This window comes from Balaenoptera ricei, chromosome 8 (genome assembly GCF_028023285.1).
Source record: "Balaenoptera ricei isolate mBalRic1 chromosome 8, mBalRic1.hap2, whole genome shotgun sequence".
NCBI classification, from domain to species: domain Eukaryota; kingdom Metazoa; phylum Chordata; class Mammalia; order Artiodactyla; family Balaenopteridae; genus Balaenoptera; species Balaenoptera ricei.
In genome coordinates this window covers 9,540,526-9,557,609 of record NC_082646.1, presented here as the reverse complement: position 1 = coordinate 9,557,609, position 17,084 = coordinate 9,540,526, and the positions used below count along the sequence as shown (strand labels likewise).

The 17,084-nt window shown below is 43.7% G+C and overlaps 1 protein-coding gene across 5 annotated transcripts in view; it reads left to right on the top strand.

Annotated features, from left to right (window-relative positions):
* Positions 1–17,084, top strand: part of GRAMD1B (GRAM domain containing 1B) — a 176,322-nt gene that overhangs the window by 14,016 nt on the left and 145,222 nt on the right. Inside the window, exon 2 of one of the 5 annotated variants that reach the window (XM_059930171.1) lies at positions 15,374–15,577. The exons of the other annotated variants lie outside the window; for them this stretch is intronic. Coding sequence (XP_059786154.1) covers positions 15,374–15,443 — 70 coding nt within the window. The 3' untranslated portion in view covers positions 15,444–15,577. Of the gene's footprint in view, positions 1–15,373; positions 15,578–17,084 lie in introns of those variants that run through there. 5 annotated transcript variants of the gene reach the window in all.

Below are 17,084 nucleotides of genomic sequence, written 5' to 3'. Positions count from 1 at the left end.
CCGCCGTTGCCTGCTAGATTAAGGCCCCTTTGCTTGACAGGTGCTATTTGCAAATAATTCACTTTCACTGTCTTAATCAGCTCAGTAGTATCCTCAGAAGGTTAATAAGAAATAGTTGGCACCGATAACCTCATCCACTAGAGGACAGACAACAGAAGCAAGAAGAACTACAATTCTGCAGCCTGTGGAACGAAAACCACATTCACAGAAAAATAGACAAAATGACAAGGCAGAGGACTTCGTACCAGATGAAGGGACCAGATAAAACCCCAGAGAAACAACTAAATGAAGTGGAGATAGGCAACCTTCCAGAAAAAGAATTCAGAATAATGATAGTGAAGATGATCCAGGACCTCGGAAAAAGAATGGAGGCAAAGATTGAGAAGATACAAGAAATGTTTAACAAAGACCTAGAAGAATTAAAGAACAAACACCTAGAAGAATTAAAGAAGAAACAAGCAGAGATGAACAATACAATAACTGAAATGAAAAATACACTAGAAGGAATCAGTAGCAGAATAACTGAGGCAGAAGAACGGATAAGTGACCTGGAAGACAGAAGGGTGGAATTCGCTGCTGTGGAACAGAATAAAGAAAAAAGAATGAAAAGAAATGAAGACAGCCTAAGAGACCTCTGGGACAACATTAAATGCAACAACATTCGCATTATAGGGGTCCCAGAAGGAGAAGAGAGAGAGAAAGGACCTGGGAAAATATTTGAAGAGATTATAGTCGAAAACTTCCCTAACATGGGAAAGGAAATAGCCACCCAAGTCCAGGAAGTGCAGAGAGTCTCAGGCAGGATAAACCCAAGGAGAAACATGCCAAGACACGTAGTAATCAAATTGACAGAAATTAAAGACAAAGAAAAATGATTGAAAGCAACAAGGGAAAAATGACAAATAACATACAAGGGAACTCCCATAAGGTTAACGGCTGATTTCTCAGCAGAAACTCTACAAGCCAGAAGGGAGTGCCACGATATATTTAAAGTGATGAAAGGGAAGAACCTACAACCAAGATTTCTCTACCCAGCAAGGATCTCATTCAGATTTGATGGAGAAATCAAAAGCTTTACAGACAAGCAAAAGCTAAGAGAATTCAGCACCACCAAACCAGCTCTACAACAAATGCTAAAGGAACGTCTCTAAGTGGGAAACACAAGAGAAGAAAAGGACCTACAAAAACAAACCCATAACAATTAAGAAAATGGTAACAGGAACATACATATCGATAATTACCTTATATGTGAATGCATTAAATGCTCCAACCAAAAGACACAGGCTCGCTAAATGGATACAAAAACAAGACCCGTATATATGCTGTCTACAAGAGACCAATTTCAGACCTATGGACACATACAGACTGAAAGTGAGGGGATGGAAAAAGATATTCCACGCAAATGGAAATCAAAAGAAAGCTGGAGTAGCAATACTCAGATAAAATAGACTTTAAAATAAAGAATGTTACAAGAGGCAAGGAAGGACACTACATAATGATCAAGGGATCAATCCAAGAAGAAGATATAACAATTATAAATATATATGCACCCAACATAGGAGCATCTCAATACATAAGGCAACTGCTAACAGCTCTAAAAGAGGAAATCGACAGTAACACAGTAGTGGGAGACTTTAACACCTCACTTACACCAATGGACAGACCATCCAGACAGCAAATTAATAAGGAAACACAAGCTTTAAATTACACAATAGACCAGATAGATTTAATTGATATTTATAAGACATTCCATCCAAAAACAGCAGATTACACTTTCTTCTCAAGTGCACATGGAGCATTCTCCAGGATAGATCACATCTTGGGTCACAAATCAAGCCTTGGTAAATTTAAGAAAATTGAAGTCATACCAAGCACCTTTTCCAACCACAATGCTATGAGATTAGAAATCAATTACATGGAAAAAAATGTAAAAAACACAAACACATGGAGCCTAAATAATATGTTACTAAATAACCAAGAGATCACTGAAGAAATCAAAGAGGAAATCAATAAATACCTAGAGACAAATTACAATGAAAACACAATGATCCAAAACTTACGGGATGCAGCAAAAGCAGTTCTAAGAGGGAAGTTTATAGCTATACAAGCCTACCTCAAGAAACAAGAAAAATCTCAAGTAAACAATCTAACCTTACACCTAAAGGAACTAGAGAAAGAAGAACAAACAAAACCCGAAGTTAGCAGAAGGAAAGAAATCATAAAGATCAGAGCAGAAATAAATGAAATAGAAACAAAGAAAACAATAGCAAAGATCAATAAAACTAAAAGCTGGTTCTTTGAGAAGATAAACAAAATTGATAAACCTTTAGCCAGATTCATCAAGAAAAAGAGGGCGAGAACTCAAATCAATGAAATTAGAAATGAAAAAGGAGAAGTTACAACAGACACCGCAGAAATACAAAGCATCATAGAAGACTACTACAAGCAACTCTATGCCAATAGAATGGACCCCCTGGAAGAAGTGGACAAATTCTTAGAAAGGTATAACCTTCTAAGACTGAACCAGGAAGAAATAGAAAATATGAACAGACCAATCACAAGTAATGAAATTGAAACTGTGATTAAAAATCTTCCAACAAAAGTCCAGGACCAGATGGCTTCACAGGTGAATTCTATCAAACATTTAGAGAAGAGCTAACACCCATCCTTCTCAAACTCTTCCAAAAAATTGCCGAGGAAGGAACACTCCCAAACTCATTCTATCAGGCCACCATCACCCTGAAACCAAAACCAGACAAAGATGCTACAGAAACAGAAAAGTACAGACCAGTATCACCGATGAATATAGATGCAAAAATCCTCAACAAAATACTAGCAAACAGAATCCAGCAACACATTAAAAGGATCAAACACCATGATCAAGTGGGATTTATCCCAGGGATGCAAGGATTCTTCAATATACGCAAATCAGTCAATGTGATACACCATATTAGCAAGTTGAAGAAGAAAAACCATATGATCATCTCAATAGATGCAGAAAAAGCTTTTGACAAAATTCAACACCCATTTACGATAAAAACTCTCCAGAAAGTGGGCATAGAGGGAACCTACCTCAACATAATAAAGACCATATACGACAAACCCACAGCAAACATCATTCTCAATGGTGAAAAACTGAAAACATTTCCTCTAAGATCAGGAACAAGACAAGGATGTCCACTCTCGCCACTATTATTCAACATAGTTTTGGAAGTCCTGGTCATGGCAGTCAGAGAAGAAAAAGAAATAGAAGGAATACAAATTGGAAAAGAAGAAGTAAAACTGTCACTGTTTGCAGATGACATGATACTATACATAGAGAATCCTAAAGATGCCACCTGCAAAGTACTAGAGCTAATCAATGAATTTGGTAAAGTTGCAGGATACAAAATTAATGCACAGAAATCTCTTGCTATCCTATACACTAACAGCGAAAGATCAGAAAGAGAAATTAAGGAAACAATCCCATTCACCATTGCAACAAAAATAAAGTACCTAGGAATAAACCTACCTAAGGAGGTAAAAGACCTGTACTCAGAAAACTATAAGACACTGATGAAAGAAATCAAAGATGATACAAACAGATGGAGAGATATACCATGTTCTTGGATTGGAAGAATCAATATTGTGAAAATGACTATACTCCCCAAAGCAATCTGTAGAGTCAGTGCAATCCCTATCAAATTACCCGTGGCATTTTTTACAGAACTAGAATAAAAAATCTTAAAATTTGTATGGAGACACAAAAGACCCTGAATAGCCAAAGCAATCTCGAGGGAAAAAAACGGAGCTGGAGGAATCAGACTCCCTGACTTCAGACTATACTACAAAGCTGCAGTAATCAAGACAGTATGGTACTGGCACAAAAACAGAAATATAGATCAATAGAACAGGATAGAAAGCCCAGAGATAAACCCACGCACCTGTGGTCAACTAATCTATGACAAAGGAGGCAAGGATATGCAATGGAGAAAAGACAGTCTCTTCAATAAGTGGTGCTGGGAGAACTGGAAAGCTACATGTAAAAGGATGAAATTAGAACACTCCCTAACACCACACACAAAAATAAACTCATAATGGATTAGAGACCTAAATGTAAGACTGGACACTATAAAACTCTTAGAGAAAACATAGGAAGAACACTCTATGGCATAACTCACAGCAAGATCTTTTTTGATCCACCACCTAGAGTAATGGAAATAAAAACAAAAATAAACAAATGGGACCTAATGAAACTTAAAACCTTTTGCAAAGCAAAGGAAACTGCAAACAAGACAAAAAGACAACCCTCAGAATGGGAGAAAATATTTGCAAATGAAGCAATGGGCAAAGGATAAATCTCCAAAATACATAAACAGCTCATGCAGCTCAATATTAAAAAAACAAACAACCCAATCAGAAAATGGGCAGAAGACCTAAATAGAAATTTCTCCAAAGAGGACATACAGATGGCCAAGAAGCACGTGAAAAGCTGCTCAACATCACTAATTTAATTTAGAGAAATGCAATTCCAAACTACAAAGAGGTCTCACCTCACACCAGTTAGAATGGGCATCATCAGAAAATCTACCAACAACAAATGCTGGAGAGGGTGTGGAGAAGAGGGAACCCTCTTGCACTGTTGGTGGGAATGTAAATTGATACAGCCACTATGGAGAACAGTATGGAGGTTCCTTAAAAACCTAAAAATAGAATTACCATATGAACCAGCAATCCCACTACTGGGCATATACCCAGAGAAAACCGTAATTCAAAAAGACACATGCACCTCAGTGTTCATTGCAGCACTATTTACAATAGCCAGGTCATGGAAGCAACCTAAATGTCTGTCAACAGATGAATGGAAAAAGAAGATGTGGTACATATATACAGTGGAATATTACTCAGCCATAAAAAGGAACGAAATTGGGTCATTTTTAGAGATGTGGATGGATCTAGAGCCTGTCATACAGAGTGAAGTAAGTCAGAAAGAGAAAAAATATCGTATATTAATGCATATATGTGGAACCTAGAAAAATGGTACAGATGAACTGGTTTGCAGGGCAGAAATAGAGACACAGATGTAGAAAACAAACTTATGGACACCAAGGCGGGAAAGTGGCGGGGGGTGGTGGTGGTGGGATGAATTGGGAGATTGGGATTGACATATATACACTAATATGTGTAAAAAGGTAACTAATAAGAACCTGCTGTATAAAAAATAAAAAAAATAAAATTCAAAAAAAAAAAAAGAGACAAGCTGTGGCCAATGATGAGCTGACATGGGAATCCAAAGTCTCAGCACCTTTGCCTCAACTGGGGTAATACCAAAAAGGCATCCTAGCTCAAAGCTCCCCATGGAATTGGCAAAAAACCAAACAAAAAAACCCAAAATAGTTGGCACCATGCAGGGAACTCCAGACCCCACTCATCCAGGTGAAGTGGATAGGTAATGGAGAATGATTGAATGAATGAATGAATGAACCTTTAAAAATAAATATATTGTGTATTTAATACATATAAATATTACATATGTATGCGTGTATTTATACACATATGTATATATACATATACATATATTTTTAAACCCTGGGTGTCCCATAGGGCAAGTGAGGTCCCATTGGCCGTGGGATGGTGACTCACATTTACCAGCAAGAAATTTTAATTTGTGTGTTGAATGCAAGATTCTTGTCTTGATGTCGGCAGTCGGGTTAGATCCATCCATGTCAGAGAGACTTAGAGACTTGGCCTGCTCTGTTCTGGTTGAGGACAGGATAAGCCCACCTGTGGCTGAGGGATGAAGGGTCTGGAGTCACAGGTGGCAACTGATTGTGAATTAGAGAGTGATGGGGGCAGCTGAGGAAGAGAATGTTTCTACCTCTCCCAAGGCTGCTCCTCTGCAAAATACTGTCCATAACTTCCCAAGCCGACTCTGTTCCTCACTCTGTCTACACAGATGACATCCCAGGGGCTGCCTTTGACTTCTATTCCAGTAGCAGTTTCCAGCCTGCTTCCATGGGGTAAAATTCCAGCCTGGAGCGAGTTTTCTTCCCTCGGGCTGCTTTGTATCATCAGTTTCCTCCTGCATAAACGGAGGATCATGATAATCCCCACCTTGTAGGTTGGTTTGAAGATGAACTAAGAAAGGTAAGGCATCTCTCTAAAGTGTCTGTGCACAGTACATGCTCACTTTCTGATCGTTTCCTTTTATCTCCCTCCCCATCAAATTCAAGGGAAAGAGGTGTTTTCATATTGGTGTCCTTTGGGGCCAAGCTTATCTGATCTGAAGGACAGGCCCTGGGACTTGTGGTTCTTTGTCATTGCACCACCTTTGCTGAGTCACTTGGGGTTGGCAGACGTGGAAAAAATAGTGGTCCAGAGGGTGGTTAGGGCAGTGTGTGATCAGCTAAGGCAGCCTGTCCTGTCTCAGTATTTCCCTGTGCACTTCTGGAACCTGATCCCCCTTCTCACGGGAAAGGGAGGGGGCCAAGTAACCAGCGCTGAAGGTGTTACACGTATTTTGCCCGTGCTGAATTTCCTGTGATGTGGCTTCATGAATCTTTGATTTCAGCTTAATCAGTGCTGCCCCGTAAGGCTCTGTTGGAGGACTAAATGCTGGAGGGCAGGATTGTCTTCTGAGATTGAGATGAGTGGCATTCTTTGATATGCAGGATAATAAGGAGAGAAGATGCTTTTGGTGCTAGGGAGAAGATGCAGAAAGAGAACTTTTAGAAAAATGAGAAGTTGTAGGAAAGAGCCAAGGTAAGATTTAAAGACAGTCTTTAAGAGAGAGATGAGGTGGGGAGCGGGAGGTACAAACTGTTAGGTGTAAGATAGGCTCAAGGATGTATTGTACAACATGGGGAATACAGCCAATATTTTGTAATAACTCAATGAAAGTTACCTTTAAAAATTACATTAAAAATTAAATTTAAAAACATATGAAGCATTTGTGAGATTAGGATTGGTTTTGTGTGTGCTCTGTGATGCTTCTGCCATCTTTCATGAGACTTATTTGGGGAACTTATAGTTTGAGAAACACTTTAACTTGTTATATCTGAATATTTTATGAGTACTTAGTCTTTTTTTTTTTTTTGCTAAAGGCACAAAAATGATTTATTAATCTTTCAGCAAACATGCATCACAAACAAACAGAAATCATTCTCGCGGCCTGAAAAGCACCTGAAGGCGGGCTCAGGCGTGCCGGCCCACCCTCGGGACTTGTGTGCTGGTTGGACTGGAGGTGCCCCGGTGCCCGTTGGCACTCTGCCTCCAGGGCGGGGGTGTTAAAGTCCTCGGGCTCCAGATTCCAGGGGCAGAGCCCACAGCCCCTCCCTCGGCCTGGCCTCGGCCAGGAGCTCCCCCTCCCTGGAACGTCTGTGGAACCAGCTATGAGCACTTAGTCTTATATTAGTAGGAATATTGTGATCTGTTTTATCCCCATCAACATCAATGATAAATATTGTTTGAATATGTACTGTGTAAGAGACATGTTTAATATTTAGGAAAATAGGAAAGCAAACATTTAAGTCTGCTTTGGTAGAATCTGCCACTTAATACTGATGTGAACTTGACATTATTATTTTCTTTTTTGAGATTCCTCTTCTCAGCACCCAATTTTATTATCTTCATTATATTTTTCACTTTTGAAATTATCCTGTTTTTTAAGTTGTCTTTGTTGATGATCCGTATCCCATCTCTGCAGCTCTCCTGCCAAGCCACAAGAATTTGAGGTCTTTAGGAGCAGGGGCCTTGGCCGCTACTATGTCTCTGGTTAGAACAGAGCTGGTACCTAGAAAACACTCAGCGACAGCACAGACCGCATACATTTTATGGAATGAACCGTGGTTAGTAGTTATCCTTATTATGAGTGAGTGCACCAAAGGGCTAGGAAAAAAATGTAAAATACCTCCTCTTTGCTCTAGGAGTTTATATTCTCGGACCCGAAGGGCAGCTGTGGGCAGAACTCTGCTCTAAGAGCGTGCTGACTAGAGTTTTATTTTTTGCAATGCTATTAAATACCTCTGTGGCTTTATACGTGTCTCTTAACTTCTTTGGCCTTTGGTTTCCTGTTCTGAAAGGGAATGAAGTAGACAAGATCTTCTTTTTTCTTTTTCCCCCCCTTTTAAAATATTTATTTATTTATTTATTTTGGCTGCGCAGGGTCTTTGTTGCAGCATGAGGGATCTTTGTTGCGGTATGCGTACGGTATCTAGTTCCCTGACCAGGGATCGAACCCGGGCCCCCTGCACTGGGAGCGCAGAGTCTTAGCCACTGGACCACGAGGGAAGTCCAGACAAGATCATCTTTTAGGCCTCTTTTTGCTGTCAGGGTTGGTCCATGACTTTATTAGTAGAATTATAGACGATGATAAAATGATAAGCTGCAGACAGAGTAACAGTGAAAGGAAGCAGGGCTCAACAGGAGCCTGCAGCAGTGCGCCGGGACGGTTTCTGTCTCTGCCCGTGAAACGCCTCTCCAGGGACCTGAGTGACACCGGTCCTCCACTCCCATTTGTGCAGCCAAGGCCACCTCGCCCTCCTGGTTCAGTTCATGCAACTCCCTTCTCCGCCAATCACTGAGCTTTCAAACTGATTTTCCCCGCAGATATCCTTACTTACTTCAACCTTCCTCAGCCTCCTTGCACGTTTGAGGCCAGAAGGGGCCTTTGTGGTCACCCAGCACACCCAGCAAACTGAGGTTCAGAACGGTGAGGCTACTTGATCTGTGTGCTGCCGAGCTAGTGGCAGAGCCAGAGCTGGACCCGGACTTCTGAGCCCAGCTCCAGCACTATTGCTGCACCGTACTTGTGCTCTGTTTTCCATATGTTTTTATTCTTCATAGTTGAGTGTTGCTTTACGCACGACTCCAAAATGAGTGTATATGGGTGCTATAGAGAACCCAGTTGGGTGCCCTGAAGTCTTTTCATAACCCACTTTAGCAGCCCGCCTGCTCTCGCTGCAGGTACAAGGCTCACTGAAGATTTGCTACAGACTTATCTTACCATTAGTTGATGAAGGTGGTAATAATTAAGTAGTCAGCAGGTATTTATTGCTTGCCGCACTTTTGTTTTGCACTGTGCTGAAGTGGTGGGAATGCCAAAGAAGGACCTAGAACTGCCCTCAAGCGCTGGCAGGCAGAGGAAGCAGGAGCTTCCAGATTTCTCCCTCACCTGCTCCCATCACCTGCAGTCAGGCACCTCCTGCCTCTTTCCCCGCTCGTCGGTTCTCTCCATCCTCATCTCCTTAGCTTGAGCCTTCATCCCTTCTGCTTTACTGAGAGGGCTTCCTTATAGGCCTCCCACTTAACCCTTTACTTTCTTCTAATAAACAAATCACTCCCCTCTCCAGATTTCTTCAATGCCTCCTTGTCCTCTACAGGATGAAATTTCCTCCTGTTTCTGGAACACACAAGGCCCTTTGTGACGCAGACCCTGCTTACTTGCGCACATTCATCTCTTGCCATTCCCACGTCCTCCTTCATCTCCAGCAGTGTGGGCTTCGTGCTAAGGTCAAGGTCCTTGACTGAGCTTGCATCTGTTTCTTGCCACGTACCAATCTCTCCACTTGGAATGTGGTCTGCTAGTCAAATTTTACTCATCTTTTAAATGTCAGCTCAAATGCTTCCTCCTCTGTGGAGTGCTATCTGTGTTCCCATGCAACCCAGGTGTTCTTTCGCTGGTATGGGTACTGAACTTTGTACATACATTTCCCCATCGTGCCCTCTGTGAAGCAGTTACCTTATTGCGTGTGATCTCATTGTTCGATGGACTGTCTCTTTCTCCGCTAGGCAGTAAACTCCTTAAGGGTGGAATGTATCTTTCTCTTTGTGTCCCCTCAAATGGAGCCTGGCACATAGTAAGTGCTCCGGAAATGCTGGTTTGAATGAAAGATGTGATTTCACTAAGTACTATTGAAACTAAGCCAAGGATGGAATACTTCTTACCCCAAGAAGGAAGAGTTATTCCAAATGCTGTAGAAATGTCAGAAAGAATTGAGATAGGAAGAAAGGCCATTAGGCAGTCATTGGTGACCTTTGATAAAGGAACAGTTTGTATCAGGCAGTAGAATTGGAAGCTTGATTGTAGGGGGTGAAGTGAATAGAGAGGGAGTGGCTGCAGCTGGTGGGGATCACCAGTTAGGAGAGGTGGGTAATGAAAGGGAAAAAGGTGGGTAGCTTCAAGAAGTATGATGCAACCAAAATAGTCTGACCCATTTGGAGTGAATATTTGCCCTCTTGGGGCAGCTGGGCATCACAAATACCAACTTGTCTCATCCAGATGAGACTCTGGCAGCTGAGCTCAGGAATGGAGCCTGCCCATGCAGTGTCATTCATTACCTTCTCACTCAAATTGCCCAGAGAAGGAACTGGATGTAAAGAAGAGTCTGAAGCAGATGGCTTTTTTGATCTAAAGAACCCTAGCTAAAGAAACAGGGAAGGGCCAGGGTTTCCCCTGCTTGTTGTAACACCCCCCCCCAACTCATTTACTGCTGAAATGTGAGTGATGAGCAGCAAAGAGAGAGGAGAACAGGAGCATTTTGAGTGACAAGAACGTGTAGGGTATGTATGTACACGTGGAATACTTTTTAAGTGTCAACTCTGCAGATGGGCAATTACAGAATGGAAGTAGAGCTTCTGGACTAGCTCTCTGTGCGCCTATAATTTCCCCTCAACTCTGAGTCGGACCCCCTTAGCCAGTGATGCATGTTGTTGGGGAGGAAGAAAAATTTCCTGTATCCTTCTAGGTTCTTCTGGCTGGTCTAAGAATGAAATTGACATGAGACAGATGAACAGGAGAAAATCAAACAGAAGTTTAATAACATGTGCACACGGAAGAGACCCAGGAAATCTGAGTAATTTGCCGTCATGGCCCAAGCCCTCTCCTTAAATACCATCCTCAGCTAAAGACAGAAGAGGATGCTGAGGGTGGGGAGAGTCAGTGCTGGGAGGTGACCAGGAAAGGCACAGTGAACAAGGGTGATTGTGATTCAGATTTCAGTTGTTCCCTTCTCCACTGATAAGAGTTGCTAGAGATTTGGTCCTCCTCCTCTTCCAGGTGGAGAGGGAGACAGCCTGATAGATGGAGATTTCTCTTACAAATGCAAAAGTCTCTTACAGAAGGGCAACTCCTACTTGGTTTTTAGAGCCCTTCCCAGGTCTGCTGTTTTCTCAGAAAATAACCAGCTTAAAACAATCGATGTGCCAAAGAGACATATCTTAGGGTGGCAAATTCTGCTCCCTTATAATGTATATGCTCTTAGCTCAGCAGAGTTACATAGAGGACTCAACACTCTTGCGGGCTTCAGGCATCTTCCAGCACAATCGCCGGCCTAGTCCTGAGCTTGGAAGAGCATTTAAAGGACATTGTTTTAGGGGGGACTCTGTGTTGGTCAGAAAGAACATCGTAGATGAGTTATAGTTACAGTGGAGTTAGGGCAGATGAAGGGACTTGGTTACATTAAATGGGACACTTGTAGTCTTGCTCTAAATAAATCAAGAAGAATAGAACAGAATTTGAGTAAAAAATATTTCTTCAAATACTGACTTTTAAGTGAGATAATGTGAAAAATGCATAGAGTAGGCACTCAGTACATGTTAGTTTCCCTTTCCTCTATGAAACAAACTTTTGGTTCTTCATAATTTTTTTTTTTTTTAATAGGGAGCATTTTCTTTTTTTTTTTTTTTAATTTTATTTATTTATTTTATTTATGGCTGTGTTGGGTCTTCGTTTCTGTGCGAGGACTTTCTCTAGTTGTGGCAAGCAGGGGCCACTCTTCATCGCGGTGCGCGGGCCTCTCACTATCGCGGCCTCTCTTGTTGTGGAGCACAGGCTCCAGACGCGCAGGCTCAGTAACTGTGGCTCACGGGCCCAGTTGCTCTGCGGCATGTGGGATCTTCCCAGACCAGGGCTCGAACCCGTGTCCCCTGCATTGGCAGGCAGATTCTCAACCACTGCGCCACCAGGGAAGCCCCGGTTCTTCATAATTAATTGTCTTTAGCCTTTCAGCTTCATTTCTCAACACACATTAGGGTTCTTTAGGGTAGGGTCTTTGGGTACTTTTGTGTCTGCTGCTTTCTAGCACAGTACCTGGCCCACCCAAAGTTTGCTTTCTCATCTTTTCCCTGTTTACAGGCTGCCATTCAAAGAGTTCTTTAAATGAATTTTAAGTGAATGAATGATCCACTTTGTAGATCATCAAAATCTATTTTATGCCCTTGTCCATGTGGGTGAATCCCAGAGCAGAACTTGAAGAGGGTTAATTGAATATAGGGCAGGATGCGATGGGTGGGGTGAGAGGTTGTTTCCTTAACATTCTCAAACCAAAAATTAATGATTTGTGGTTTATTCAACTTCTGTTTTCTTTTGTTCACTGTTCTCATAACAGGTGTTCCAGTACCTGTTGCCTTCTTGCTAGTAAAAAGTGGACAATGAGGGAATTTCCTGGTCCAGTGGTTCGGACTCTGTGCTTCCACTGCAGGGGGCATGGGTTTGATTCCCTGGTCAGGGAACTAAGATCCTGCATGCCGCATGGCATGGCCAAAAGAAAAAAAGACAATGAGTGGCGTATACCTTATCAGAAAGTTGTCAAAGTGCTTGGCTGAAAAGATAGGCATTTACTCCTGTGTGGAAAATCATTTGTGGAAACAGATCAGCCTGTTAGACCCTGACATCCTCACTCTAGGCCCGGTCCATACTGTTTCTTCCCAGGCCCCTGAGGGGCTCTCTGTGAGTTGGTAAATGACCGAAGTTCTTGGTTAGAACTGTTTTTATTTCTTGTAATTGGAAAAAAAAAAAAAAAAACCCATGATAACAGTTTTACCATAAACCAGTTTTTCCTGGGGCTAAGGGCAAAGTTGGATGGGGGATGGATGGGGATGGGGACGGGAGTGGGGGCAGGGAAGGGGAGGCAAGGAGGCTGAAAGGCCTCTTTCTGGAAAACAGCACAACCTGCAGTCTGTCCTTGAACTCCATGGTCCCTCCATGGTATCTGGCCATTTGTCTATATTAGGGTTTCTGCAAAAACAACCCTCCTCCCCCATGTGTCCTTTGTCCTGTAGGACTCAAGAATTCGTCCTTCTTTCTAGATGCATCAGCTTCTCTCCTTGGGTGCCTCTGTCCTTGGCCCCTGGGGCAGAACACAAGGCTTTTTGTATCTTGCCTACCTTAACCTTTAGGACTCATACACTTTTCAGCTTAAGGGATTTGAATTCTGTTAACTAGAGGGAAACAGGTGATGACAAAATTAACTGCCAGTTGGAAAGCCAGAGTCATAAAATGTCTTGAAAACATTTATTTTTAATTGAGTTGGATCTTCAATCAGCTGTAAAATAGACTCTTGCCACTTTTTTTGGGGGGCGGGGGGGTGAATCTGGAACGTTCCTGTGGGAAATCACCAGTTGTTTCTGGAGCATCAGCTGCCCAGTCTACTCCAGGTTGGCTCCTAAATCAAGCTGCTTCTACCTCGGTTGGCAGTAGAATCAAGTTGGCACTGCCAAGTGTTTCCTACGCTTATTTCTGTGAAGAGGCCCTCAGGGCACTTGCATTTCTGCTCTGCGGCTGGCCTGCCCTTCCTGAGTCCTGCTCTCAGACCTAAATGAGATGGTCCTGGGCTCCCTGGTCTTCAAAGCCTCCCCCTTGGGCTCAGGCCAACCCTCCCCTGGCTTCCTGGAAGTCCCTCGAGACCTGGCTCTGGCTCTAGGAAGTCCTACGCTCTCGCTGGGCACAGTGCTCTGGTTTATTTGGTGTGCCTGTGGCTTTTTCACCAGCTGGTTGATGAAACAGCTCTACTCTGAGCCATAAGTTATTTTTTTCAGTTATCATCGCACTTGTTTATTTCTGTGATTTCACCTGTGGCCTTGAGACCTCATGGCAGGTTGCATTATCGGTCCCATCTCACGTCAGTGCCTGTTGACTGGTGCGGGCAAACGCTTGTCACTTCTCGTTTCAAGGTTTTTGCGGCCTTGGACCTCCCAGATGTTCTTGCTTTCTGGCTAAGGGCTGCCTCCTGCAGGGCAGAGACATTGGCAATTTCATCAGAATGAACATTCAGGCTCTTCCCAGTTCCCCCACCCCAAGCTCACATCTCCCCCTGTCTCATCATTGAGGTCATTCCTGCCGCCCAGCCCTTCCCAGTCTTAAGTGAAGGCTATGGCCCAGCGTGGTCATGTGCTCAAGGTGAAAGAATCAAGAATTCTGGAGTAGATAGCCTGGGTTGAAATGCTCATTCCTTAGCTTACCAACCATTCGCTCTTAGACATGTCATATATTCCCCTGAATCCTTATTTTCTTCATCTTTAAAATGAGGATCAGGAATTCCCTGGTGGTCCAGTGGTTTGGACTTGGCGCTCTCACTGCCGAGGGCCCTGGTTTGATCCCTGGTCGGCTGGTCGGGGAACTAAAATCCCACAAGCCGCACCCTGCGACCAAAAACAAAACAAAACAAAACAAAACAATAAAATGAGGATCAGAGTATATATATACATGTATATATATACACACATATATTTTATCTACTTTATAAGGTTGGAAATATCAGATGGAAGAATGTACAAGAAAGCACTTTGTAGACTGGAGAGCACTGTTTAAATGTGAAGGATTACTGTTAGTATTAAACATATTAGTATGCAATAGCTTGACTACACTGAAAAAAGCAGCCAGTACTTGCGCTAAAGGAGGGTTTCTCTGATGCAGCCAACAGGTTATCTCCAAGGCTCAGGCAGGGCCACCATCAACACTGGCGATAGCCTCTCAGGCTTGGATTTGTCGTAGCTCTGCAGCGCAAAGGGTCAGGTAGGAGGAGAAAATCAGTGAGGCCCTGGAGAGACAGCCACGCTTCTGTGTGACATGGGGCTCGACTGGCCAAGGTGGGAGATGCAGTTATTGAGGTGGGGTCTGTGGGATCCTGTAGAAGAGACATTTAGGGGACGATATGGACAAAGCTTGGAGGAATGAGTGGACGTGGTGTATTTGGGGAGCACAGTTGGCTCAGTGTCAACAGAACTTAGGCGGCACTTCCTGTGGGGGGAAGTTGAGAAGTTGGTTTCGTGTTGTAAGGCAAAGGTCTTTGGACTGTCATCTGTGACATTAGGGGAAACCTTCAGAGGACTTGGGAAGAGGCATGTCTAGCTCTGTTTTAGAAGATAAAGGCGGTGGTCTAGGCGAATTCCTTGCTGGACCGGCTTGCATCCACCAGTTGTGCACATAGCTTCCCAGTTGTGATATTTTTAGTGACATCACGTTGGTGCTTGAAATCACACGTGGTGGGAGAATTTACAGCACAGAAGTCAACAAGTGATACAAGTCATTCCCCTCTCCACTTCAAGCTGGTTGTTAAAAATTTATCCAGGGACTTCCCTGGTGGTGCAGTGGTTAAGAATCCGCCTGCCAACGCAGGGTTCGAGCCCTGGGCCGGGAAGATCCCACATGCCGCGGAGCAACTACGCCCGTGCGCCACAACTACTGAGCCTGCGCTCTAGACCCCGCGAGCCACAACGACTGAGCCCGCGCGCCACAACTACTGAAGCCCGCGCGCCTAGAGCCCATGCTCCGCAACAAGAGAAGCCGCCGCAATGAGAAGCCCGTGCACTGCAACGAAGAGTATCCCCCGCTCGCCGCAGCTAGAGAAAGCCCGCGCGGAGCAACGAAGACCCAACAGCAGCCAAAAATAAATAAATAAATTTATTTTAAAAAAATTTATTTTTATTTATTAAAAAAAAATTATCCAGCACAGTTAAGGGGCCATTTCAGTAGGGTAGGACTTTAGTACAATAGTTTGCAGACTCGGGATATGCCTTAAAAATCCTTCAGGCTCCACCCAGACACCCAGAATCAGAATCCAGGGCAAGTGAGGGTGTAGGAACCTATTTTTTAAAAAGTTTTCAGTCAGTTCTTGTGCAGCCAGTCTGGTATGACCGGGGCAGGGACAGAGGAGTAGGGAGGAGGGGATGGATATAAAAGACGTTTCAAAGGTAGGAGCAACAGAACTCTGCGACAGATTGGAGGCAGGGAGCGGAGGAGAGGGAACCGCTGAAACTATTTCTGAGTTTCCTTGTTTGGATAGCTAAGTGGATGGATGGTGATGCAGGTGGCTGAGCGAAGGAAAGCAGACGCAAGTGGTTTGGTAGAAGAGGTGAGAGTGTGGGAGGGAGCAGGCAGTTTTGGACATGCTGCTTGAGGAGCCCATGGACGCGGGGTCTTGGTCATGTCCTGTAAGCAGCTGGGTCCGGGGAACTGATGCTTGGTGGAACGGTCCAAGCTGGTGGTACAGGTTTGGGAGTCAACATGGGGGTCGTTGAGGCCATGGACTTGCACGAGATTATCGGGGGAGAATGTGTAGTGAAAAGAAGGTGACTGTGGGCAAAGCTCTAACCATGCAGAGGTTGGTAGAAGAGGAGCCAAGAGGAGATCCAGCAAACACCAGTTTGTATTTTGATTACCAAAGTCAGTGGTTCCTTGGAGGGACCAAAGGCGTAATAGAAACCACACATTGTTTCATTTGAATTCTATCAACCCAGTGTGATGAGGCGTGTTATTGGATGCTGACCTGAATGGTAGCTGTGTGCCTTTGACTTAAAACAGTCTCACAAATTAACCAGGAGACAGACAGTGTGTTGTCAGTTATCTCTTTCAAAACCTGATAGTTGGGAATATAATTTAAAGGTTCTTGGTGTGGAGGAAGTGGGGATGTGTGGGGAGCACAAGCCGGGGCTCTTGGTGTGTCCTGGGAAAGTCTCCTGACTTGTCCCTGTGAGGGGAAATCGACGGAGAAGGAACTTTAACCCATTTTGAGTCGTTTAGATAAAGTGACCAGGATCAAGATGATTGTCCAAGGGACATCCCTGGCGGTCCAGTGGTTAGGACTCCACACTTCTACTGCCGGGGACCCGGGTTCGATCCCTGGTCGGGGAACTAAGATCCCGCAAGCCACGTGGTGCAGCCCCCCAAAAAAAGATGATTGTCCAAGATCAGGTTTTGAGGTTATCTGTGGACAAAGTGGCTTCTGGCTCTCCTGGGGTTTGAGAGCTCTTTGCAGCTTCCTGGCACTTCCTTCCTTCTCCAATGTGAAGGCTCTGGATTGGGAAGGAAGGGATTTTCTAAAGGCAGG